Source organism: Canis lupus, chromosome 29, assembly GCF_003254725.2.
Source record: "Canis lupus dingo isolate Sandy chromosome 29, ASM325472v2, whole genome shotgun sequence".
Classification (NCBI taxonomy): Eukaryota; Metazoa; Chordata; class Mammalia; order Carnivora; family Canidae; genus Canis; species Canis lupus.
Genome location: NC_064271.1, coordinates 36,425,939 through 36,452,346, shown reverse-complemented (window position 1 = coordinate 36,452,346; position 26,408 = coordinate 36,425,939). Strand labels below are relative to the sequence as shown.

Sequence of the window (26,408 nt, the reverse complement as noted above, 5' to 3'; positions counted from 1 at the left end):
CTACAATTTTGATGAAATGAAAGATGACCACTCTTGAATATTGTAAAAGGGACTCTGTGATGATTTGGTAAACTTTAACTTTGTAAGAATTGGAAGATGTTCAGGAAGTGCCTGTGACTTCATTTAGGAGTTTTAAAGAATCTCATCTGTAAAGTTATTTTTAAAAAACCTAGATGAATAAAAAAAATCAAACTTGGACAGGAGGTTTTCTTATGTAACTACCTTAAAACATAAAACTTTTGAAAAAAACTTCTTTAACTTCTCAGTATTCAGAGAAAAATGATGGTTTCACACTGAATAGTCTCACAATGCTCCATAGTTTTTTGTTTTTTTTTTTTTTCATAACAAAAAATAAAGCTTGTGATGCCTGGGTGGCTCAGCAGTTGAGCATCTGCCATCAGCTCAGGGCATGATCCTGGGGTCCCGGGATCGAGTGGGCTCCCTGCATGGAGCCTGCTTCTCCCTCTGCCTCTGTCTCTGCCTCTGTGTGTGTGTGTGTCTCTCATGAATAAATAGATAAAATCTTTTAAAAAATAATAAAGCTCAGAAATCTTTGCCTTTTCCACATTCCCAGCCTTTGACTTTTGTTTCCAACCGTGAAGATGAAGAAAATAAATGAAGAGGCTGTATAAATCAGCAATCTGTAGAAATTCCTCTATTGAAACTGGTTTTGCGAGTGACATTTAAAATTCTAGAAATGTTAAAAAATAAAATAAAATAAAATAAAATTCTAGAACTGTTTAGGCAGGTATGGAACAAAGTTGCTCTTACATGTGAAGGGGGGGTCAACTTTGAAACACAGCAATAAGAGGCAAACTACTTGAAGAGGATAATGAAGTCCTATTAAAAACCAATGTAAAAATATATTCAAACTAGTGGAGAATTTGCTATTGTAAAACTAACTGTACCAACTACAAAACAATTCTCCATGAACAAATTAATGAGCCCCAACTCTTTCTCCAGTGAAATACAAGCTTGAGTAAAACTCACAGACAGGATAAATCCCTTGAGATCTCAATTATCTTTTACTATGTTCCAAAACTCCTAATCTAGGACATTAATTTCAGGGTATATAGGAGTTTATATAAAATGGTATTCTTTTTCATTCTAAAGCAAAGTAGTGAGTTTGACTGCCCACCTCTTCCCCCGAAAATACCACAACTTACCGCATAGTTCTTCTGTGTCAAGGTTGCTGAAAAGAAAAAGAAAAAAAAAAGTATTACTTTGGTAATATTTAAGTTTTTAAATAGTTAAATACTGTTATTCCCCAATCTATACTACTGTATTAATAGATGATATGTAGTTATAGCATGTCTCTTATAAATTCTACATTACTTAATCATATTAAATGACAATTACATCAGATTCTTTTTTTTTAAAAAACACATTTATTTGAGAGGGAGAAGTAGACAGCCTGATGCAGGGCTTGATCCCAGGACTCTGAGATCATGACCTGAGCTGAAGACAAACACTTAATCAACTGAGTCACTCAGGCACCCCGGTTTTATCAGATTCTGTCTTTGAACAAATAATTCCTGGGTTTGTGTTTCCCCCAGTATCCTGCTGGAGGATACTGCCTAAGTATTAAGCTTATAGGCTTTGGAGCCAGAATGCCTGAGTTCAAATCCTGACTCTACCATTTACCACCCATGTAACCCTGGGTACTTGGCATCTCTGGGTCTCAGTTCCTCAACCACAAGATAAGGATAGTAAGTTCTGTTTCATATGAATGCAATAGGATGTAAGTGAGTTAATACATATAAAGCAGTTAAAAGAGTAACTGGCATAAAAGGTTACTTAATAAATGTTAGCTATCATGATTTCTGACTTGATAGAATGGCTATAATGGTTCCATACTCAACCACTGAGGTTAAGTTTGACTCAATGCCTTTTTGGAATGACCTCTGAAACATAACAAATATTCCATGGCGTAAATATTACATGTAAAGAATAGTCACCTCTTACTCTTATAAAGTATAGAACAGCAGAGAAAATATTCCTATCAAAACAATGTCTTGACCATGGCGGGCACAGTACAGGAATGCAAGAATGGTCCAAATATCAAGCAATAAGTCAATATAAGGTTACATTATAACCTAGAGGAGAACACTCGTATTAAATACTAGATGGGGAAAAAATAAATAAATAAAAATAAATAAATAAATAAATAAATAAAATAAAATAAAATAAATACTAGATGGGAACTTAATAAAATCCAACACTCCTAATTTTGGTAAATTTAAATAAAATTGGAATAAGAGTGGACCTCTTAAAGATGGTAAGACTTACTAAAAGTCAGCTGCAAACATCAATTAACTGAAAATCTTGGACACTGTCCAGCTGCCCCGTAGGTCAAAGCTCAATGGAACTAGCCGTGATCACCCAGTCCTCCTCCATGCGGCAGGCAGGCCCGGTATGAGTGGAAGCATTCCAAACACTGGGTCTTTTTTTTTTTTTTTTCCATCACTAGTTGTAATATAATTTTAAATTCAGGATGTTATCCTCAGATGCTGAATATTTGATTTTTTTTTTAATATTTGATTTTGGATAAAGGAGTCTTCTGTGGTAGTTTCAGCGTGGGTTTCTGCTCCTTCATGCATTCATTCACCCCACAGGCATTCATTGCTGTGTGCCAGGCACTGTTCTAACCGCCACAGGTCAATCAGGGTGCAACAGGTACTGAGATGAGGATATCCACTCCCTAGTCTCTAGCAGCTGGATTTAGAGGTACACTTGTACGGTAAATGATTAAAATGTGGTAAAATCGTTGCTATGGGGGAAGTGGCTAAGTGCAAGAGTATCAGGGACTATAGAGGATGAAATTTTGCAGCGACATCTCAAGGGTTGAATGAGTAGAAAAGGCAGACAAAGGAAAAACATTCCAGTGAGAAGAAACACTATTTGCAAGAAAAAATATGCAAATGGGGAGTAGTTCCTTTGGCTGGAACATAGATCATTAATAAAGAAATAGGACTAAACAATGAAAAGCCTCATGTGATCATCTAGAAGGTTTCTACATTCTCTCTTGTGAACTTGGCATCACAGAGGATTTTAAAGAAGCTGAGTGACATCGTCAGATTTATACTTTAGAAAGGTCACTAGCACATGGGTTGCAGTTAGACAAAAAGAGGGTGAAAAAGAGGCCTAGAGAACAGTTTGGACATTATTACTAGGGTAATAATATATGTAAAATTCGAGGACTCCTACGCACCTCCATTGGATGGTCTTGCACACCTCCATGGGTTGATTACTCCAGTGTGGGATCAACTGGCCCAGACTAGTAATTTCAAATCTACAAATTTCTAGGTGAAATCTCTTCACCTAACTCCCTCAACAGAGTTGTCATCATTTTATTTCATTTATCACATTCTTTCTCTGTATGTTTCTTCAAATCATTTGATCGTACATTGCAGATGTGCTATCCCTTTACCCCTAAATTCTTCAGTGTGTATTTTCTACAAATAAGGATGTTCTCTTACATACAAGTGAAGAAAATTAATATTGATTCAATGCCATTATCAAATCTGGCAGTTCTCAGGACGCTGGGTGGCTCAATGGTTTGGCATCTGCCTTTGGCTCAGGCTGTGACCCTGGAGTCCCGGGATTGAGTCCCGCATCAGGCTCCCCACAGGGAGCCTGTTTCTCCCTCTGCCTGTGTCTCTGCCTCTCTCTCCGGGTCTCTCACAAATAAATACATTTAAAAAAATCTTAAAAAAAAATCTGGCAGTTCTCAAATATCTGTATGTATACTTAGCCTTACACCTTTTTCATTTCTTTTTGTGTAATTTATAGTGTATAAATATTAATAACAGTGGTGAATACATAGGATTTGTAAGTCTTTTTTATATGTTAGGATTTCAAGCCAAAAAACCATTACCTAATATGAGAGCTTGATCAGAGGTGCAGGATGGATAGGCAGAGATGGGGAGAAGGGCCAAAAGGATGGTCAAATGTGAAGGATTTCGAGGTGAAACTATCAAAACTTGGAATCTTACTGGATTCAGAACTAGATCACCTCAAAATGTTTAGTATCATTTCAAACATTTTGGCCACTAACACATACGTGTCATTTCCTGACCTTAGTGTTTTCATAGAACTTCAGCCTTGGAAAAGGATATGAAAGGTCACAACGTTGTTTTTTTGTATTTTCCTCAGAATGGTTCACAGGTTCATAATGAGATTTCCAATTTTAAAGGAATGAACAGTCCAATCCACTATGAGAGCTGAATCACATGGAATATATCATAAAACATAGTTTGGAGTAATTTGCATGACATTAGTTTTACTTGGTCCTTAATAAAAGGCTACGTTCCCAGAGTACTATAGTGACTGGCCCCTCAAGCACCCCTTTATTTAGCTGTTTCTGTGCTAAATTTGTTGTGCATAGAAAAGCATGGTTGTTTTTAGAGTAGCCTCAGATGGGTTGTTTCTATATAACTGATTTCTTCCGAGATACCTCCGTCTGGTGGGAACGTGCGATCGTAAAGGAATATTCAGCCGCAGATAAGCCTACAGTATATCTGACAGCGTGTGATATTGTCCTGCTTCTTTTCACATTTATAGCAAGAAAACCTATAATCTTTTAGCTATGCTATTTTTTTTAAAGAAAGCTAGATGGAAAGAATAAATGCTAGTTACATTATAAACACTCTTATGGAAACAGACCCAGAGGGGTGTTCCTATCAGAATGCATCCTCAGCTAGATGCCAAGGCAGGGGAAAGCACAGACATTCAGTGCAGCCCGACTGACAAGTGAGGGGGAGAAATGGAAACAAACTAAGTGCTCATTAGCTGAATAACTAAGCAAATTGCATATCATTACATAATCATTAAAATCTATCTAAAGAGTTGTCAATAGCTTGAGAAAAGCTTATGTGTGGAAGTTATGTAAAAATGTGAAACCAGATATAAATGGTATACGTAGGATCAAAAAAAAATCAATTATATTAAGGACTTGGGAAAAAGTGAGTAAGAACGCCAACAGTGGGCCACGTTGCTTCTGGATGCTGGGACTCTGGGTGGGTTTGCCTTTTGCCTTCTTTACAGTTTTCCAAATCTTTTTGTCTTATTACAAGGTTTCATTTATAATGGGAAGAGCGAATTTTGTGATTATAGATAGAATGACTTAAGGATGCTAAGCATAAAAGGTTCATATTGGCTAACTTATGAATCTACTTGGTATAAATTACGATATATCTGTCCGTTTGTACCCACCACTCAATTCTGCAAAATGCACCACTCGGATGCTCCAAGTGCAACAAGGACACCACATGCACTGAAAACACCCTCATTTACACGTCTTAGGGGGAGCTGAGGTTTTGACTTTACTCTTCTGTGTTGGGCACTCTTGAGTTCTGAAGAGCTAAATCGCCCTCCTGAGAAGTATGTTTACTGTCAAGAAAAGAGAAAATATTTGGGAAGTGCAGACTGATTTCTACTTGGGAATTCAGCATCTTTCTAATATAACCCTTTAGAAGTCTGCTCTCAATTCTAGGGTCTACCTCAAAACAATTTTAGCTTCACATTAATATTCTTAGTTATCTCCGAAGCATTTTTCAATGGGTTTAGAGATCTTTGCAGCATAAATAAGAACAAAGGATTATGACTTTCTTGCTGAAAAATCACCCTTCTAAACTCCTTCTTTGCTTCTGATTATATTCAAGATTTTTAGCTTCTTCAAAATTAACACGCTGTGGATCTTAGCAGGAAGCTTTAACATCTAAGTCCCACCTCACATTTCACTGAGCTTCCAGTTCATCACCCGCCAGTCTAAACATTACCAGTGCAAAGAGGTTTCTTTCTTCAGTTGGCAAAACACTTTGCTAAACACTGCTAAGCTCCCTAATAACCCGAAGGAGTTAATTCTGGCTTATGAAGATGTTTACCTCCAGACAGTATTTGAGGCAAGGAAAATGTGACTCAGCAAGCAACACGCTTAGTTACTCCCTGATGGGAGCACTGTAGCGATGCCCACATTGGTTTATTGGCAGACTAGCAGGCTGGCTAAGTAACAAATATGCTCAGCTATCATAGTGTTCATCTTACAAAAGAATATTATGATCTTCCAATTCACTAAGAATTCACTAATAATCTGAGCAGAGTATCTTTCCATTCTCATCAGAGCAAATGTGTTCAGCGAGTTCTGACGCAAAAAACAAAACAGCATGAATGAAGATCAATAGGAGCAATATTGGGGGATCGGAAAAACGATAAAGACCCCGACCTTGCAGATATGTTGGAAGGGTTTTTTAACCCCACGAAGTAGATCTGTAATTGGTCATAAAGAGTCTGGTCTTCCTAGAGTCTGTCCCTCTGGTGGAGGGGGACAGGGCAGACAGTAAGAAAGACTAGGGCCTAGATTTGGGATGTGCCTCCTCTGATGGAGCAGATGCTGTAGATACAAACTAAGATGAGCTGAGCTCTCTCAGCTGAGCCCTCTCCATCTAAAGCATCACAGAATTGTAGCCAAAGGGATTTCAGGAACAGATTCTATTCAGATATCGCCATAGGCAGGGGCAAGTTTAGTCACCAGAGCCCTGACCCAAGAGGTAGCATGAGTGCTGGTCCCCGCTTGTAGAAGAACGACCATACCACACAGGTTATCTAACAGGGCCTTGGACTGTGCGATGAGCCAAGAAGACCAGAACCAGCATAGAAATGGAAATTGCTCTTTTTATTTTTTTTTTTATTTATTTTTTTTTTGAAATTGCTCTTTTTAAACATTAACATTTTTTTCCCCAGTGCAAAATGATCACCACAATCAAGTTAACTAATGCATCCATTACCTCACATGATTATCATTTTCTTAAAAACTGGTTTTTATAATCAAGACAAATACTCAGTTTCAGAAGCAAGGCAATATGTACGGCCAAGCTATCAACACGGTGTGACTGTGTACACGTTGGAAAGAGCTCTGTAAATCCCTCCTGCTGAAGGCCAAAATTGCTCCTGGAACCTAGAAGAGGTCAGATTCTGTAATTACAGGTAAAACAGTCCTAAGTATATGGAGATGAGGGCTGAAGAGTGTTGTAGTGGGCAGCATTTGGCAAGCAGCTGGCTTGAAGTGTGGAAGTAGAGTCTATAGTGATAATAGACTTTGCATTTGGTGTCCTCTATAGGAGGAATTTATAGGAGGTACACAGACAAGAATCTGAATCTTGCTAATACTGAGACAGATTAAGGTCAGACTATTTCCACACATAAACACAAGGTCTCCTGTGAGAGACACAAGGAGATTAGATAAACATTCTATTTTTCAAGGCAAAAGTTAATCACTTACGTGTCCAAGACAATAAACACTTTCTATGTGCCTTGTACTGGGTTGACCTCCCCCAAGAAGGTTTGTTCAAGTTTTACACCCAACATCTATGAATCGATGGATTCATAGATGGAAATAGGATCCTTGTAGATATAATCAAGTTAAGGTGAGGTCATACTGAGTTAAGGTTGGCCCTGGTTTGGACTCAGAGGCAGACAGGGAGAAGAGGTCCTGTGAAGGTGGAGGCAGAGACTGGAGTGTGATGTTGCCATGAGTCAAAAACACCAAGGACTGCTGGCAAGCACTAAGCAAGGAAGTAGAGGAGGAACTAAGAATTCTCCCCTGGAACTTTGGAAACGGCATGGCCCTGCAAACAGCCTGGTGTTAGACTGTTAGCTTCCAGAACAGATTTCTGTTGTTTTAAGCTACCCAATTGGTGACACTTTATCACAGCAGCCCTAGGAAGCTAATACATGTTTTACCACATGCTGTGGTCGATTCCAAAGCTATACCCACAAAATAACACTACCTTTTCATTTCTGTGTCATTTTAGTAACTCTTGGGAATTTAGTGAACTGAAGAGCTGGCTCGAAAGTTGGCAGTTACTATATTGCATTAGATGAACTGAAGTTTGGGAATTCCAAATGAAAGCTCATGGTACCCCAAAGAATCAAGCAAAGGGAAAAATAAAAATAAATTTTTTAAGACCCCAAAGAACTCAAAGTTAAATAGCAGCAACATACTTGGAGCACTTGGCTTATGCCAGGTACAGCGTTGAAAGCTTTACCTGGTGTAGCTCACTTCCTACAACTCTGATTTCATGATCCCTATTGTACAAGGAAGGGACTAGGCCTTAGATAAGGTTCAGTATCTTATCTGAGGTCACACATATGAGTGGCAGAACCAGGATTCAAACCCAGGTGTGTTTAACTCAGGAAAGCTCTTGGGATGGTCGGGTGGCTCAGTGGTTGAGTGTCTGCCTTTGACTCGGGGCATGGTCCCAGGGTCCCAGGATCGAGTACCACATCGGGCTTCCTGTAGGGAGCCTGCTTCTCCTTCTGCCTGTGTCTCTGCCTTTCTCTCTCTCTCTCTCTCTCTCTCTCTCTCATGAATAAATAAAATATTTTTTGAAAATGCTCTTAGCCATGAGATACAGGAATTACGGACTCAGTGATAGATATCTGGAGTCATCAGTACAGGGGGCACTCAAAACCATAGGAATAGTCAAACTACAAAGTGTTCATAGTTCATAGAAAGAGCCATGGATGGACACTTCAATGTAAAGCACCATGTCATCACACCTACCAAAGGTGAGGGTAGTGATCTCTCCAACTTGCTTTTCCTTCATTGAATTCTGAAGTCACACAAGGGCAGGTACTTTATCCCATCTACTATATACAAACATTAAAAATAGGATCTGACACAAAGCAAGGACTGGATTAATACTTTTCGAACTGAATCCTAGAGATGACCATCGTTTAAGACCCCAGTAGAGAATAATCCCAATTTAGGATGAAAAAAATTAAAAACCTATGAATATAGTGAACCAAGGAAGTAAAAGATATCTGTACTGAAATCCTTAAGATACTGATGAAAGAAACTAAAGACACAAATAAGTGCAAGATGTTCTATGCTCATGAATTGGAAGATTATGTGTCCATACAATCTAAAGCAATCTACAGATCCAATGAAATCCCTATCAAAGTTCCAATGGCATTTCTCAGAAATAAAAATAATAATCCTACAATGTGTATGAAACCACAAAAGATCCCAAATAGCCAAAACAATCTTGAGAAGGAAGAACAAAGCTGGAGCCCATCATGCTCCCTGATTTCAAATGATATATATTACAAATCTATGATAAAACAGTATATTATTGGCATAAAACATAACAATGAAACAGATTAGACAGCCCAGAAATAAACCCATGAATATTCATAGTTAATTTATGTCAAAGGCGCCAAGAATACACAATGGGTAAAGGACCGTCTCTTTAATATATGGTGATGAGAAAGCTGGACAGCCACAGGCAAAGAATGAAACTGGGCCCCTGTCCTACACCAAACACAAAAATGAACTCAAATTCAGACTTAAATTTAAGACTTAAGTTTAAAATGGAAATTAGGGATGCCTGGGTGGCTCAGCGGTTGAGCGTCTGCCTTTGGCTCAAGGTGTGATCCTGGAGTCCCAGGATCGAGTCCCACATCAGTCTCCCTGCATGGAGCCTGCTTCTCTCTCTGCCTGTGTCTCTGCCTCTCTCTGTGTCTCTCATAAATAAAAAAATAAAAAAATAAAAATAAATAAATAAATAAAATGGAAATTAAAGACTCAAAATTTAAGACCTTCAACAATAAAACTCCTTTAAAAAAAAAAAAAGTGGGGGTAAGCTCCTGAACACTGGGTCTTGGCAACGACTTTTTTTGGATTTGACACTAAAAGGCAAAAAGAGCAAAAACAAACAAGTGGGACTTAATCGCAGCAAAGCAACCCATTAATAAATGAAAAGACAAGCTATGGGATGGGAGAAAAATCTCTTAAATGTCTCTCTGATAAGAAGTTAATACACAAAATATATAAAGAACTCATACAACTCAATAGCCAAGAAACAATCTCATTGAAAAACTGCCAGAGACTTGAATAGACCTTCTTTAAAAGAGATACAAAGGGCCAACAGGTGCATGACAAGGTGCTCGACAGCACTAGTCATCAGGGAAATGCAAATCAAATCCCCACAGAGACACCACCTCACACCTGTCAGAATGGCTCTCCTCAAAAAGATGATAAACAGCAAGTGTTGGTGAGGGACGGAGGGGAGAGAACCGTCATGCACTGCTATTGGCAATGCAAACCAGTAGAGCACTACGGAAAACACTGTGGAGGGTCCTCAGAAGGCCAACAATGGCACTACCACAAGTTCTAGCAATAGACACCCACAGCTGGGTATTGAAATGAAGAAAACAAAAATGCTAACTCAAGGAGCCGTGTATGCATCGCAGCATTATTTACAATGGTGGAGACATGGAAGCCACCTACGTGCCTATGGACGGATGAGCGGATAAAGAAGTTGTGAGACATTCGTAGGACTATTATTCAGCCACGAAAAAGGGGACTCCTGACATCTGGGAAGACACGGAGGGACCCTGAAGGCATCATATACGTGAAATAAGACAGAGGAAGACAAATACCACATTCTGCAGAGGCGGCTAAACAGGGCAGGCAGAGGATTAAAAAAAGGGGGGGGGGGTCAGCCCGGGGTCTCAGAAGTCTAGAAGAGAGTTCCAAGAGCTCTTGAGACTGAAGAAAAGATGCAGTAAGGCGTGAAGAAGAATCAGTACAGTTCACATTTGAGGTCTTTGGCAACTTATGAACAACGCTTTCAGTCCTTCCCTGAGATTGGGGGCCTCAGAGATGCAAGAACCACGTCCACATGACTCTGAAGAAATGGGACACAAAAGCAAGAGATAAGGGAAAACTAAGGTGACATCGTGAGAGCTGGAATGGAGGGAGAAGGTCACATCCCCAGGCTGGAACCAGCGGGCAGAGGGGACAGAGGTGGGAACCGGTGGGGAGACGCCCGCCAGGAAGACACAGGGAGGAGGAGCCTGAAGCACAGGTATAGCCTGAGGATGGGGAGGCGTAGTTCTTTGTGCAGACCGAAAATTAAAACAAAACAAAACCAAGAAAAAAAAAAAAAAAGGCAGACAGCTCATTGGTTCATATCCGTGACTGTTTTCTAATTTTTTCTTAGAAGTTTCTAAATCTGGCTGAGCATCTGAACCACCTGGAGACTGTTTTGTCTTTTTGTGTAGATTTTCAGGCGTAACACTTAGAGATGATGCTTCAGAAATTCAAGGTGTGGCTCCTCTGTCAGAAAAGGTGCCAGGGTGATTTTAGTAAGCGGCCTTTACCCGTGACACTGGGCCTCAAGTCAGGTATTTCTTAGAAGGGAAACCATCCGCAAAGAACACCTGTGTTATAATTTATTGGTAATTGTGTAAGCATCAGCTCGGCCATTCCGTCAGCCGAATCCCCTCTCCGACCTCCTTCCCTGGCTCTCCCGACGTCCAAGGTCCATTTAGGAGGAGACGGGACCCGCTCACACGGGAGGGCGGCCTCCAAACAGACAATGGCGCATCTGGCCTGGCTCTCTCGTAGGCCGCGCACCACGGCTAGTGGAGGAGACCGACGGGAATAAAACTCCCCCGAGGCACGGTCAAGTCTCCTCTCTCTGGACGGGTCCTAACACTTGCTTGGGCCTCTAGGCCCGTCTTCCAACTCCAGCTGCAAGCCGGCTTCACCTCCTGGGCCTCCCCAGTGGGCCAGGCCCGGAGCCTGTCGGACAGGGCTGCTGAGCCCGGGCCCGAGGGTCTCCGTCGTGAGGAGGGCGCAGGCCTAGGCCTTCCTCTCAAGCCTCCAGTGATGCTGCCGCGGCCACCGGGCCTTGCCCACAGCTTGAGGGCAGCTGCAGCTGCTTGGCCTACTTCTCACCTGGGAGCTGCCCTCACGGGCCACAAGCACCCCCACAAGCACCGCCTTGTTCACGGCTCGTGAAGGAGTCTTGTAGCTAACTGCGGGCGTTAGTCAAGAGATGGACTTCGACACCTCCCATTCGAGGCGTCGCCCACGGGACCTTAAGTCACAGTTGTGTCCAACGCTCTGATTTTGAGCAGCTTTGTGGACACAAATAGTGTTGAAAACTGCACCTTGAGTGTTGCCGCGTATGGAGAGTGTAACGGATCTGTGTTTTACAGACATTCTTTCCGCAAAAGGTATTTCGTGTGTAGGGGAGAAAAAAAAAAACCCAAACCCTACTCTGGCTTTCCAGTTATCTCACATAAATAAGGAAATACTGGGGATGCCTGGGTGGCTTAGCGGTTGAGCTCCTGCCTTAGGCCCAGGGCGTGACCCTGGGGTCCTGGGTTCGAGTCCCGCATTGGGCTCCCTGCATGGAGCCTGCCTCTCTCCCTGCCCATGTTTCTGCCTCTCTCTGTGTCTCTCATGAATAAACAAACAAAATTAAAAAAAAAAAAAAAGGAAATACTGGGGTGGAGGCTCCGGGAAAAATAATAAAAGTTTACCAGACACTGTTTTCATGGCTGAGGTTTCTCATTGCCGAATTGTAAAATAACCACTAGCAGCTGCTGGGGCTTAGTTACGCTCTCGGCTGTGAGAGGATGCTGAGCTCTAACTGGCTGACTGACATCTGTATCTTCCAGAACTGAAAAGCTGTCCCGTGGCTCAGGTCCTCATAGGACGAGCATGGGGCTCCCCACCCTTCCAATTCCCTTTTCTGTTGTGGTCTCACTGCTTCCTCTCTATTGCTCAACCCCGAGCCCCTCCCCGGCTGCCCCCAATCAGGGCTCCTCCCAGTGTCTGCTGGGGAGTTCTTCCCTTTTCCTTTTCTGGTCTTCGTTCTTATTTCTTCCACCTCCTGCTATGTCTCAAACCAATGAGCTGTGACACTGAAAAGCTTAGTCTCTACAAGGCAGTAGACCTCTCTTGCTTAGTCTACTCATCTCTTCATTCTTCTCTACCATCACCACCCCCATCTCTGGGGAACCTGCCCCCAACTATAGGTTTCTTAAGGAGCTGCTGACCCAATACCCCAGTTCCTCCCTACCTCAGCCCAATCCACTTGGCCACATGCATGTGCAAGAAAATAGTCTCCTCTCCCCTCAGCTGTGATGAACGGCCCCGGACTGAGCCCACTGTGTAAATGGGGCCATTGAGAGTGCTCCCCGGGGATTTTGTGCATGGCCTCTTAAGAGCACAGCTCCCTCTTACCTCTGGAGGGGCTGAGGTAATAGGATAGAGCCTCGCACTACCGAAAGCCGCTCACCCTTCTCGCCACATGGCACAATCTTATCTGTGGTAGAAGGAACGGAGACAATCCTGAGAGAGAAACAACTGGAGGGAGAGGCAGGAGAAGCAGTGGGACAGCATGAATGAATAAGAATAATGACCCCAAGTCCCTAGATTCCCTGTGACAAGCTGTTACACCAAGAGTCTCTCTCTAGTCATGGAATCAATGATTTCTCTCTCTTTTCCTCTTTCTTAATCTACTTTGAGTTTAGCGTCTGTCACATGTGGCTGAAAAAAGACTGAAAATTCATACTAATGACAGCACTTCTCCAAAATTAATCTTCCCTCCATGAGGGACATTAAAATTTGGGACTTCTGCTGGCTCAGCTGTGTCTACCACCGCGCGGTGGCGAGCCCTTCCCTCCCTCCTCTCACCTCAGCCTTGTTTCTTATCTAGCCCCTTCTCTACCCAGAACTCTTTCAGGAGCCCCACAAACATTCTCCAGAGCAGTGTTTCTTGAACTTTCCTTGGGGAAGGGTGAGATTTTTAAATTTCCATTTTCTGCCAGAGTAAGAGTTTTATATATACATATAAAAAAAACTGTAAAAATGAATTACTAGATCATGTGCTTCAATATCATCGCAATGTCAAACACCGTCAAGTTTCCTTATCTCAGGTGGACAAGTAACAGGTTGTGGGCCACTGTGGGTCTGTGGCCTGCACTTTGAGAAGTGCCAATACGGAGAGCTGCTATCGTGCAGACTGATTTTAATGCCTCTGTTTTAGTTCTCAGAATTTCTTTTTTAAAGATTTATTTTAGAGCGAGCACATGAGTGGGGTGGGGGGTGGGGGCAGAAGGAGAGAGAGAGAATTTCAAGCAGGTTCTACCTCCAGTGCAGAGCCTGATGCATGGCTCGATCCCAGGACCCTGAGATCATGACCTGAGCCGAAATCAAGAGTCGGACACTTAACCAACTGAGCCACCCAGGTGCCCCCAGATTTTATTTCCAAGAAACGTGTTTTGCATCAGAAACATCAGCACAATGTGCAAATAACAACCGGAATCTGCTTTTGTTCTATCACAAATAAGTTAGGTCTCTATTGTCTAATCTCTTAAAATAACTGGATTGTTAAAAAGCCCAAATTTAACTAAAAAGGAGTTTATGGTCCTACATTTTAAAGGGTTTCCAAATAATGTCAACAAAGTGTTAAAGGTTCACACTCTCCCATCTTCTTATGTATTACTTAATAAAATTTCTAGGTAAAGGATTGTTTTACATTATATAAAATGGCTTCATGAATAAGGGGGTTTCATAAGATGGGTTAAGTTTCAAAAAACACAGATTTTTTAGAAGTATACACAAAGCATCAGAAAATTGTCTTAAGAAAGTTTGCTATGACTGGGAATGTCTAAATCTTTTCAAAAGATGAAAAGAACTAAGAAATATAAAGGCTACTTTGGAGAGTAGAAAAAATGATGTTTGGGGGCATATTTGCACCTTTTTTATATGATAAAAATTGTTTGCATAACTCTGAATTCGGTGTGCCTCAGAAAATGTTTGCTCCTTCTTCCTAGCATTTCTAAAATTCAATCTTGTTGCCTTATTTTAAACATCACGTTGCCATTCAGAATTCAACCTTTGCCATCAGGCAAACAATAAAAAAAAAGACCAGTGGAGAAACACTTCAGAAAATTGTTCAATCTAGGAAAGAAAGATAGCTTTAGAAGTAAGAAATGAATCCTTTCCTTTTTTTTTCTAATTAAAAATCAATATTCTGTTGTCACAAAATACATTCATGTGCCTTGTATGTATACGAGAGGAAAAAAATCAATTCTTCTGGGATCTGTATAGGTTTTTGGAAAGGATAGAAGTTCCCAAAAGTAAGCACTATACTAAGTTAAAAAGTGCAAAAATGTTCATTGTAAGTGAAGGAAGAGACAGTTTATTGTGTGGCATCAAGATATATGGTATCTCTTCCAACTTTCTTCTGTATTGTTATCAAGTTTTCGATGTTCTAGATTTTTTTTTAATTTATGTATTTTAGAGAGAGAAGAAGAGCAAGTGGGGAGGGGAGAGGCAGAGAGAGAGCATCCAAGTAGATAAACACCCTGCTGAGCACAGAGCCTGACTCGGGTCTTGAACCCACGACCCCAATCATGACCGGAGAGGAAATCAGAAGTCACATGCTTAATGGATATTCTAAATTCTGTATGTGAGTTGGGGGAGGGGAAGTAAAGAGGATACTTGGTAACAACATTTTGGGCTTTACATACATCTTCTATCTCTAATATCCAATAGAATCCATTCCATTCAACTTTTTAATTTATCCACTCAAAAATACGGCTGGATAGAGGTCTTATATATATTTTTTAATCACTCCCAAAGAAAACCCTTTTTAATTTAAACATAAGTAAATATAGAAGTCTACATACAAATGCTGAGCAATATATCCTGTCAGGGGCCTGCATATCCCCCCCTTCAGGACCAATACATTAACCTACCTCATTGTTTTGCTTAATTTTACTGAGATTTCCAAAACTCAATTGTACAAGTTTATTTCAAACATCATGCTATTGAGAGCTTCATCTTTATCATCATGCATATGATGTACCTTTTTTTTTTTTTTTTTTTTTTTTTTTAGCAGGTAACAATCTACAACAGGGCAAACATTCAAAAGGTGAAACAGCACCTCCAGTGACAACCCTTTCCCTCTTATCTCATCCCCTAACCATTCAGGTCACTTCGAATATGGGCATCTATTATTTCCAGTCTCGTGTGTATCCCAATGATAGTCGTATATAGCCTAACGATTTTTTTTTAAAGATTTTATTTATTCATGAGAGATACACAGATAGAGGCAGAGACACAGGCAGAGAGAGAGAAGCAGGCTCCATGCAGGGAGCCCGATGTGGGACTCGATTCCGGGACTCCAGGATCACACCCTGGGCTGAAGGCGGGCGTCCAACCGCTGAGCCACCCAGGTGTCCCACAATTATTATTATTATTATTATTAATCAAAAAGTAGCATGCTCACAGTAGCATGCTAGAAGAAAGAAAAAAAGAATATCTCCAACATTTTAATAAAAAAAATCTCGGGCTCAGTTAAGCATCTGCCTTCGGCTCAGGTCATGATCTTGGGTCCTGGGATTGAGCCTCGCGTCGAGCTCCCTGCTCAGCGAGGAGTCCGCTTCTCCCCCTCCCTCGGCTCCTGCTCTCTCTCTCTCAAATGAATAAATAAAATATTTTAAAAAATAATCCCCCATAGAGCTCCAAGGCTTCACTGTGCTAGTTAAGTGGGCATGCTCCTACCTCCATAACTTCGTTCTTTCTCTCCCCTGGACTTGGAAAGACTTCCTTTCTTCCTTCCTTCCTTCCTTCCTTCTTTCCTTCCTTCCTTCCTTCCTTCCTTCCTTCCTTCCTTCCTTCCTTCCTTCCTTCCTCCCTTCCTCCCTCCCTTCCTTCCTTCCTTTTGTCGCAGTGAGCCCCTTCAATGCCGTGTGGTGTCCCATCTACACGATGCTGTTCTGGTTCTGACCACACCAGCCCTTCTTGACCTCCATTCCCCCGAGCCCTCAGCTGTGACTCCCAGCCTCTTCTGTAATGCTGACCCCAATGAGAATCTGATTAAAGCCATGAATCTTCTCTGTTTACCCACCTGAAAACTGCATATAGACACAAACACAAAAACTAATGTGGTAGTTTGAGTACCTCCGAACTATCCTTGAAACCCTAGCTTCCACAGCTTTTCTCTCCAAATCAACCAACTTGGTCCTGCCTTGAACTGTTATTTAGCTGATAAACATAACACGTTATCTCCCTCCTAGGCTGGTGAACTCCTGACGACTTCCTAGTGTCATTCTCGGTGTTCTATGAGTACCTCCTACATACAGGGGGTCTCCCAGGAGTCAGGGGTGCACCAGGTAAAGCAACAGGTCATTGTGCAGATTCCCAACCTTGCCTGCTCATAGAATCACCTAGAAAGCTTTAAAAATACTAATGCCAAGCTCCTGTCCCCAGAGCTCTTACTTAGTTGGTCTTAGGTGTACTGTTGGCCTAGTGATCTTCCAAAAAGATCTCAAGTGATTATAATGTGCAGGCAAAAATTGAGAACCACTGGTGGGTGGTAATAGTGAAGTTTTTTCAGTTAGACTCACGGAGTTTGAACTGAATTCTCATACTTTCATTACCAGTGACCTCCTAGCCAGTATTTTTAGGTAGTTTTCTTCCTGTTTTTGTGCTATAGCTCAGCTACGTCAGAGGATCTGGTTTCTGGGTGTGGCACTAGGAGCAGCAAAGAAAGTCTCAATGGAAATATTCAGTGAAAAAAGGTCGGACAGGCACAACGTACGTAGTCACGTCGTCTCTCTGAGCCACCGTCCTTGACTTGGTGGTACTACCAAGCACTGACCAAGTGTAATCACAGAGCACATGAAGAGTGCCGCCTTCCCAGCCCTCGCCCGGGTTCCCTGTCTAAGCATTTTCCTGTGGGAGATTGGCTTCAAGAGAGACAATTTCCCTGGGAACACTTTTGTGCAATAATCACCCAAGTATAACTATGTTCTTCTCAGGTTCAAATAGTACTATCTGTATTTTAGGATTGCTGCAAATTCGAAAAGGTAAAAAATGAACTATTAAACATAAGCTTATCATTAGAGAAAAATTGTGAGCTTTATTTCAACTGGGTGAACACTAGTTTCCTTTTTCTCTTCTTTATATATATATATTTAAATCAGGGTTTTTTAGGGTGGGTGGCTCAGTGGTTGAGCGTCTGCCTTCGGCTCAGGTCATGATCTCACAGTCCCAGGATGGAGTCCCACATCGGGCTCCCTGCAGGGGAGCCTGCTTTTCCCTCTGCTTGTGTATCTGCCTCTCTCTGTGTCTCTCATGAATAAATAAAATCTTAAAAAAAATAAGGGTTTTTAAATTTTTTATTTTATTTTTTTTTTTAAAGTAGGCTACATGCCCAATATGGGGCTTGACCTCATGACCCTGAGATCAAGAGTCACATGCTCTACCAACTGAGCCAGCCAGGCACCCTGAATACTAGTTTTTTAAGGTCTTTTTATAAGGATGGAACTGAGAAGATAAAACTGAGTATGGATTTAAATTTGTATCCCCTCCCCCAAAAAAGCTAAAAAATAATTACTCTAAGATGTATCAGTGAGCTGCTATAGGCAAATCAATCGATCGCCTCAGCTTCTTCTATTTAAAATGGGCATAGCTAAGTTGGGGATGAATGGGGAGACACATGATAAGAAAATTCAAACTTAAAGACACAAAGTTCTGGTTTGACTCCCTGATCCACTCTTTGCAAGTTGTATGGCCTTGGGTAAGTCACTGAATTTTTCGTCACCATGATAGATGGTGGTAATTTAAAAGAAGGTAACAGCATAAAATGTTTAGAACAGTGCTTTGTGCTCAGTAGGATCATGGCAGATGGTAGCTTGCCCTCCTCCTGACAGACATTCATATATGGTCAAATCAGATATTTGCCCACAATGAGTGAGCATGTAGGGTTATCAAGCAGAGACTTTGCTGATGCATTTCTCCACAAACACCCCCTCCTCCTGCAAGAAAACTGGAAACAACAAACCATATTAGTTCATTTTAACTTATTTCAGTGAAAGTGACACTGAATCCTGTGTCCTGAGGACGTAAAGAAATAAACACAATCAAAAACCAAATGGGAATTTATTTATTTATTTATTTATTTTTAAGGAATTATTTACTTATTTGAGAGAGTACGAGCAGGGGGAGGGGCAGAGGGAGGAGGAGGGAGAGAGGGAATCTCCAGCAGACTCCCAGGCGAGCGTAGAGCCCAATGGGGGGCTTCATTCCACCTCCCACCACCCTGAGATCATGACCTGAGCCCAAATCAAGAGTCAGATGCTTAACTGAACGAGCCACCCAGGTGCCCCCCTAACGGGAATTCAATGATTTCAATGGAAATAAAGAGACCCGACCCCTACTAATAATATTAGAGTACTCAAATCTTAGATCTCCTGCTCCCTAATGGCAGGGGTCCTTCCTCCAAGCTGTCCAATAAAGTGTACTTCGTGATTTGCAGGGTGTTACATTACCTACCAGCTCTCTGTATGCATGACAAATAATCCTCACATGATTTATCTTCTCTCCACGGTTCACGATCCGTTCCAGTCCACCAGTACCCAGCCTCTGTGACATCACACAGGGTCCCTTCAAGCCTTAGTGTTTCTCTACTAATTTTACTGATTCCTTATATGACATGTTTGGCGAAATGTGCTGCTTGGTGAACAGGGCCATTTTCTTTTTTTTTTTTTTGGCCATTTTCATTTTATTGAAATGAGCATCAAGGAGCATTACTATTAGAGAAGATATTTTTCCCCTTCCAGAGCAACTTCATCAATCATGTGGAGTTAAGTTTTGCATTCAAGAAAACAAGCCTTAAAATCAAAAAGGTAATTAAACTGTCTTTTCCTATCACATCTTATTTACTTTTTTTCTATCTCTCTAGTTTCTCCTTTCTGCCTGTCCATCTTTGATCTTCCTCTCTCCATTCCTTTCTGACATCTAGAAGAGAAAATTCAAATGATTTGAAGTAAATTGAGGACTACTCTGCTTGACAGGTCATACTCTCCTCTTAAAATTTTTGGCATATTAAATTAATTCTAAACCAAAATCCATTCTGGTCCTTTCTCCTCTGGCTTTGGAGAGTTCAAAAGCAAATAATTTTGTTACAAAAATGGAAATTATAACTACATACAATGATCAACTATGGTTGTTTTGTTAATAGTTTTATTAAACTATTCGTGATTTGCATGGTGTTACGTTACCTATCAGCTCTCTGTATGCATGACAAATAATCTTTACATGATTTACCTTCTTTATCTTATCTTCTTATCTTTATTGCTTTATTACAGATAATACTGAAAAAAATAAATAAAATCTGTTTTTTAATCTGTCATAAAAATAATATTCAGAAATCTAAATCCTTCTATTATTTTAAACTCTACAGGGCACCTGGGCAGCTCAGTCAGTTAAACGTCTGACTCTTGATTTCAGCTCAGGTCATGGTCTCAGGGTCCTGAGATTGAGCTCTGTGTCGGGCTCTGTGCTGGACATGGAGCCTGTTTGAGATACTCTCTCTCCCTCTCTTTCTGCCCCTCCTTCTCCCCACCCCCAAAATAAATAAACTATATGTCAATTCTAGTCTGGACGGTTTAGCATACAGTAAGCACTCACTAAATAACTGGAATAAACAAATAAGTAGATAATAGCATCGACTGAAAAAAATACTTGATTTTTGATTGACGCATTCTCATTATCAAAGATACTTAAAGCTAAATTCTCTGTCCTAAATCGTTTGCTATAAAAGACTGAAGACCAGTCACAGATAGTCTCTTACAATAAGCAACCCATAAAACATTTATTTAAAGTATTCTTTGAGGCTTCTAGAACGATCACAGTTCCATCTCAACAGAGATCAAGCAAAGTTCATCACAGATTTAAATCTATTATGACATAATTACTGCAGTTTCCATTTTGATGACAATAAGATGTCTGTTATTTTCTTTCTTTGTGAAGCATCAAGGGTAAGTGAAATAATTACTCCTGCAATTTCAGTGTTAAACCAAAAGTTATATTGCAATAACAAGCCTAGGAAAGCATTAGATACCAGTGGCCAAATGTGGTCATACTGAAGACATGTGCACCCAAAGGATACCTATTAAAGGTAAGTTGGCAACACTGGTGGAGTCATTCCAGGTCTGAAAGGTTACCTTATGTAAGTGGCATTAAAATCAAACACAATCGTAACACTATGTTCAGTGTTACCTTAAAGCTGGCATGAAAGTACCTAGGTATCATTTTGTGGTAATTAAGGAGATGTCACTTTTTGTTCACTCAGCCCAGCTTAAGCTCTGCTTCACAGAATTTAGGATGTACCAGGTGGCACTTCATTCTAGAAAACCCTGTGGTCTCCCGGCAACTCAAAAGAAGATATAAGCATTACTTTGTGGGCTTTTAAAAATTATTCAGGGAAAATCTACTTCAAAAATTAGGAACATAGATGACACTCAAAGAAGAAAAACGACCACGCTATTTGGAGAAAAAAAAAATTGCTCACTTTGGAAATTTTGCTCTTAATTTTTACCACTTACCAGTGTTTTCTGATTTTCCATAAAGATGAAAAAATTGCAAGGTCTCAAGATAATCAAAAAGACATCAAGTGAAGTGAAAGCAGTTATACTTCAAATGTTTTCTTTGCAACAAATATCACTTGAAAACTGCTTAAGGTTTTACTTAAATAAATAAATGTATAAATACGTACCTATGGCTCATAAATTTTTTCGATTAATGGAATTTACTATTTGTACAAAATACTATAGTCAATGGGAAATGAACCAGTGCCTGCTTTGGAGAAACTTTTGGGTTTTTTTGGAGGGCGGGGGGAGACCAAAGATAAACACCTGTGAAACTGAAAGTGTACTAATAAAACAGCATATTGAAAAGCTCTAATTAATAATAGTTCAAAATAAGTATATAAGTACTATAATTACGCATGGTACGTATTTTCAAAGAATGAATCAAAGTCTTCCCGTCTGCTTTTATGCCCACAACATCTGTTATTATTTCCTTCTACTGAATAGGTTACTACTGAATAGGTTACTACTTTCTTAGAGAACCAAAGACAAGATAGACCACAAACAAGAGAGGAGTGTGATAATTAATTTTACATGTCAGCTTGGTTGGGCCACAGTGCCCAGATATGCGGTCAAAATTATGCTGGATGTTTCTGTGAAAGTGTTTTTGGATGAGATTAACATTTACACCAGTGATCTGTGAGAGTAAAACAGCCTGTCCTTCATAACGTAGGTGGGCCATGGTCATACAAAGACATGGATAGAAAAAGATCGATCTCCCTCAAGCAAGACAAAACTCTCGAGCAGATGGCTTTTAAACTTGAGCTGCAATACTTGCTCCTTCAAGCTCTCCAGCCTGCCAGCCCACCCTGCAGATTGGGACTCTTTGGTCTCCAAAATTACATGAGCCAATTCTTTAAAATAACTTCTTTCTATATAAAAATATATCCTATTGACTCTCTGGAGAACCCTGACGCATACCAAGGGTTGGATTCTTGACTTTTGACCCAGGTAAGAAAAAAGATTTAGAAGAATATGACTCGGTAACAGCTAAGCCTCCCTACCCCTCAACTAGATACAAGTTCCCTAGAAGAGGGGAAAATGGAAAGAACTGAGATTCATGTGTTATCTTCCCAAAGGTCATTTACCCTGTCTTCCCTTCAAGGCCAAGTCTGTAGTGGAAGTGGTGTTTCGGTGGGAGGACCGTAAAGAAGTGTGAGATCGGACAACAGGGAGGCTCTGTGACTCATCCCCAGGTAGAAAGACTGGTTTTCCTCTAGGTTGGCATGATGGGAGCAGCAGATCTATGGGGGGTGGGCGTGGGGTGTCCGGGCAGGACCTGCGACAGCTTCACAAAACTGCCTACCTCTATAGAGACCGGTTTGGGAACAATACAGGGATCATCAGGCTCTGAGAGCAGTAGAGATGTGGCCCCGGGAGCTGAGAGACATGAAAAGTGCTAAGGGGCTGGGAATAAGGGAATGTGCAGAGGGAGATTCTGAACCGAACTCCTGACCAAAGATCACGCAGGAAGAAGACACCACTGCAGATACATCCCCGAGAGCTGAACACAGGGACAAACACGTGCCCCTCTTCTCCCGTGATTTTGCACCAGGAATACACAACCACCAGGAACAGAGGAGAATGACCCTCCATTGACTGCAACTGATTCCATTTCCACCACCCAGCAGAATAGGAGGCTCGAAATAGAAATTACGCTGACTTACAGGGAAAAAAAGAAAAGTGACATATCCCATCTCCTTCCCACCTGAGTTTCTGGTCTGATATACCTGGAAGTCAGGAAGCAGCACAGAATAGAAAGTAGAGGTAGGGATGGGTTCCGGAGTCATGGGTTCTAGCCCAGGCTGACACAGTCATAATTTTGAGAAATTGCTCTATCTTCTTTGAACTCGGTTTCCTCAAATGAAAGATGAAAGAGTTATAGACCCAGATTTCCCTGAAGAAGCTTGGTTTTTCCTCTTCCTTGATACACTGTCAGTGATCAAAAACTATAAGAGGAAACATCCTGCTCAGAAGGAAGTACTTCTGTCTAAAAATGACGCTAGACTTTGAATTTCCACAGTTTCCAGCCCATAGCCAGTGCTTGGTACGTATCTGTATGAGTGAGATGAAACAAATCTGAGTCCAGCGTTGGAACTATCCGAGGGGTCCCGTCCCATAGCGTGTCTCACTCTTCCGGTGGGAGAGCATGAACCAGTTCTAATAACAGGCAATGCGGCCAACGAAGTTCATTTTTCTGCTACACGCTAAAAAAAATATGAAAGAGTTTCCCCCTTGTGACCCTGTGAACCACAGCTGTTTTCGGAAATTGCAAAGAAAAAGAACAAGAGGAAACCTAAAAAGAGTCTTCCCTCCTTCCTTTGCTAGGGCAAGCGCTACTTAGAACTCTCTTGGAGATGAAGAGGGAAGGAAAACCAGGAGCAATCCATGCATTCAACCAAAAGGAATGATTCTGGAAGGGACACGAGAGAGGTGACCTTCCACGTTTCTGCCTATCCTCATTTGCCACGTTCTAAGGCCACTTCTCCAGCACCTACAATCATGTCCCGCAAGGCCTTGGCAATAGTCACAAGGCTCTTAAACACACACCGTAAGAATCATGGGTGATGTACCAAGATTCACTGAGAAAAACAATACAGGAAAGATGGTCTGGCCATCTCAGTGTCAGCACTGTCTTGACACTGCAGCTCTGCAGAAAAAGTCCTACGTTGGAAAAGCCTGGAAGTGTGGTGAACAGCTCTAGTCGTGCTCAGTGCAGAGCTAGACAGCCCAGGACTCCTCTGAGGAGCAAAGAGCTCTAGCAGACAAGATGTTCCAGCCCACGTAAAACAAACAGCAAACAGCCACCAGGAAGCCCACCCACACAGCCAGGCCCTCGAGAGCCCGCTGACGAGTCTGGTCTGCACACAGCTTCTGCGATGAGAGCTGCAGCTTCACCAACCCTCCCTCCCACCCAGCCACCCAGCACTTGTCCTGAAGGGATGAGAAACAATGGAAAAATTCAGAACACAGTACCTCTGCATCTACTTGTTCAGCATGTACACTGGCACCGGATACAACTTCGGGCCCAAGGACAAGTAGGTCGCCTTTTTAGGAGGCTCCCTGTGACCCACCTGAAGAATGTTCCAGAGTCTACCTTTGCACTGCACGGGGTCCTGGCTATCATGACCTCTCTGGCCTGAGCCACCTCTGTGTCCCCTCTCCTCCGGTAATTCCTTCCAGGATCCAAACTGTCCTCCTTTCATTCCGAGCTGCCACAGGAGGCCCTTTTCCCTTAAGCCAGACCCCATATATCCCATCCCCCCTTTCCTCGCTGTCCTTAGGCACAAGTCTCTAAGTCCCTTTCACTGCTGGGAAACCATTAGGAGAGCAGGGAGGTGGAGTCCCTAATGGGGATGGCATTTCTTTATCTTTTTTCTATTTTTATTTTATTTAAACTCAATTAACTAACATCTATTGTATTATTAACACATACTGTGTTATTAGTTTACATAATTAATGACCATATATTGTCGTATTAGTTTCAGAGGCAGAGCTCAGTGATGCATCAGTGGCATACAACACCCAGTGCTCATCACATCACGTGCCCTCATGATGACCACCACTTGGTTACCCCTCTCCACACCCCCCTCCCCTCCAGGGACCCTCTATTTGTTTCCTAGAGGTAGGAGTTTCTCATGGTGGGACGCCTGGGTGGCTCAGTGGTTGAGCGTCTGCCTTTGGCTCAGAGTGTGATCCCGGGGTCCTGGGATCGAGTCCTGCATCGGGCTCCCTGCAGGGAGCCTGCTTCTTCCTCTGCCTATGCCTCTGCACCACCCACCCCCTCTCTCTGTGTCTCTCATGAATAAATTATTTATTTATTTATTTATTTAATAAAATTTTTTTTAAAAAAAGGAGTCTCTTATGGCTTTTCTTCCTCTCTGATATTGGCCTATTTTATTTTTCCCTCCCTTCCCTTATGATCCTCCATTTTGTTTCTGAAATCCCACATACAGGTGAAATCATATAATTCTTTCTCTGATTGAGTTATTTCGCTCAGCATAATACCTTCCAGTTGGCGACGGCATTTCCTAACTCCCTTTCCCAGATGATACCCAGAGATTCAAGCAGCTCCAATATTCTCCTGTTATTACTGAAGTCAAGGTCCTTTTGACCCTCATCTGTCTCTAGACTGTGCCCATCTCTTTTTTCAAAGGAAGTCCATTTTCCAAGCTCCTGTTGCCTGCCAACGACATGATTAGGAAAAAAGCAATTCCTGTCAACTGGAGTTCACATTTCTAAGGTGAACTCTTCAGAGAGGGAGAGTTTAATCTCCAAGGGCTCTCTAGAGAGCCCAAGATAGTTCGTTTCTACGCACATCGTCCAATCAACTACTTCCAACTACTTGGTCACTAAATTGACAGCTTCGTCACAGCTATTTTTGTTCTTCCACAGTAACACCTCTTGAAATATCAGATTTCTATTAATTGAGGACACCAGAGCCCCTGCCACAGACACTAGCAATAGCCCTCACAGAAGAGTTAAGACAGTGTGCCCAGAATGAAATGAATGGGACAGCTTCCCAGCCACCATCGTCTCCCCCCCCACCCCCACCCTCCGGCCTGAACCCAGGAGGCAGCAATGAGCAAGGACTCTGTGCTTCGTGCAGTTCTGCAATTACAAGTACGACTAACCCAAGTTGAACAAAACACTGAAAAGTTTGCTTGGCCAATGCCTTCAGAAACAGCGTGAGGATTACCACTCTGCCAGACATCAGGGGAGTACATAAAGACTGATTTAGGGGCACCTCTGGGTGGCTCAGTGGATGAGCATCTGCCTTTGGCTCAGGTCATGATCCCGGGGTCCTGGGATCGAACCCTGCATCAGGCTCTGTGCTCAGCGGGGAGCCTGCTTCTCCCTCTGCCCCTCCCCTGACTTGTGGTCTCTCTCTCTCTCTCTCAAATAAATAAATAAAATATTTTCTTAAAAAGAGATTGATTTAACAGGACACTGTATAGAGTAATGGCTAAGAGCCAGACTGCCCAGGCTTACCTCACACTCTCTGTGTGATTTTGGGAAAATTACTAAATCTCTCCGTGTTCCTGCCTCCTCATGCAAAACAGGCTCACTCGTAGGTGTCTTTTGGTAAAGATTAAATAAGTTAATGATGGAACATACTTAAAACTGGCACATAAAAGTTAGCTAGTATTATTGCTCTGCATTAT

The 26,408-nt window shown here is 41.7% G+C and overlaps 1 protein-coding gene across 1 annotated transcript in view; it reads right to left on the bottom strand.

The window, feature by feature from the left end:
* NECAB1 (N-terminal EF-hand calcium binding protein 1) overlaps positions 1-26,408 on the bottom strand; it is a 185,123-nt gene that overhangs the window by 111,341 nt on the left and 47,374 nt on the right. Inside the window, exon 4 of the mRNA XM_025433539.3 lies at positions 1,167-1,192. Within this exon, the coding sequence (XP_025289324.1) occupies positions 1,167-1,192 (26 nt within the window). The remainder of the gene's footprint in view (positions 1-1,166; positions 1,193-26,408) is intronic.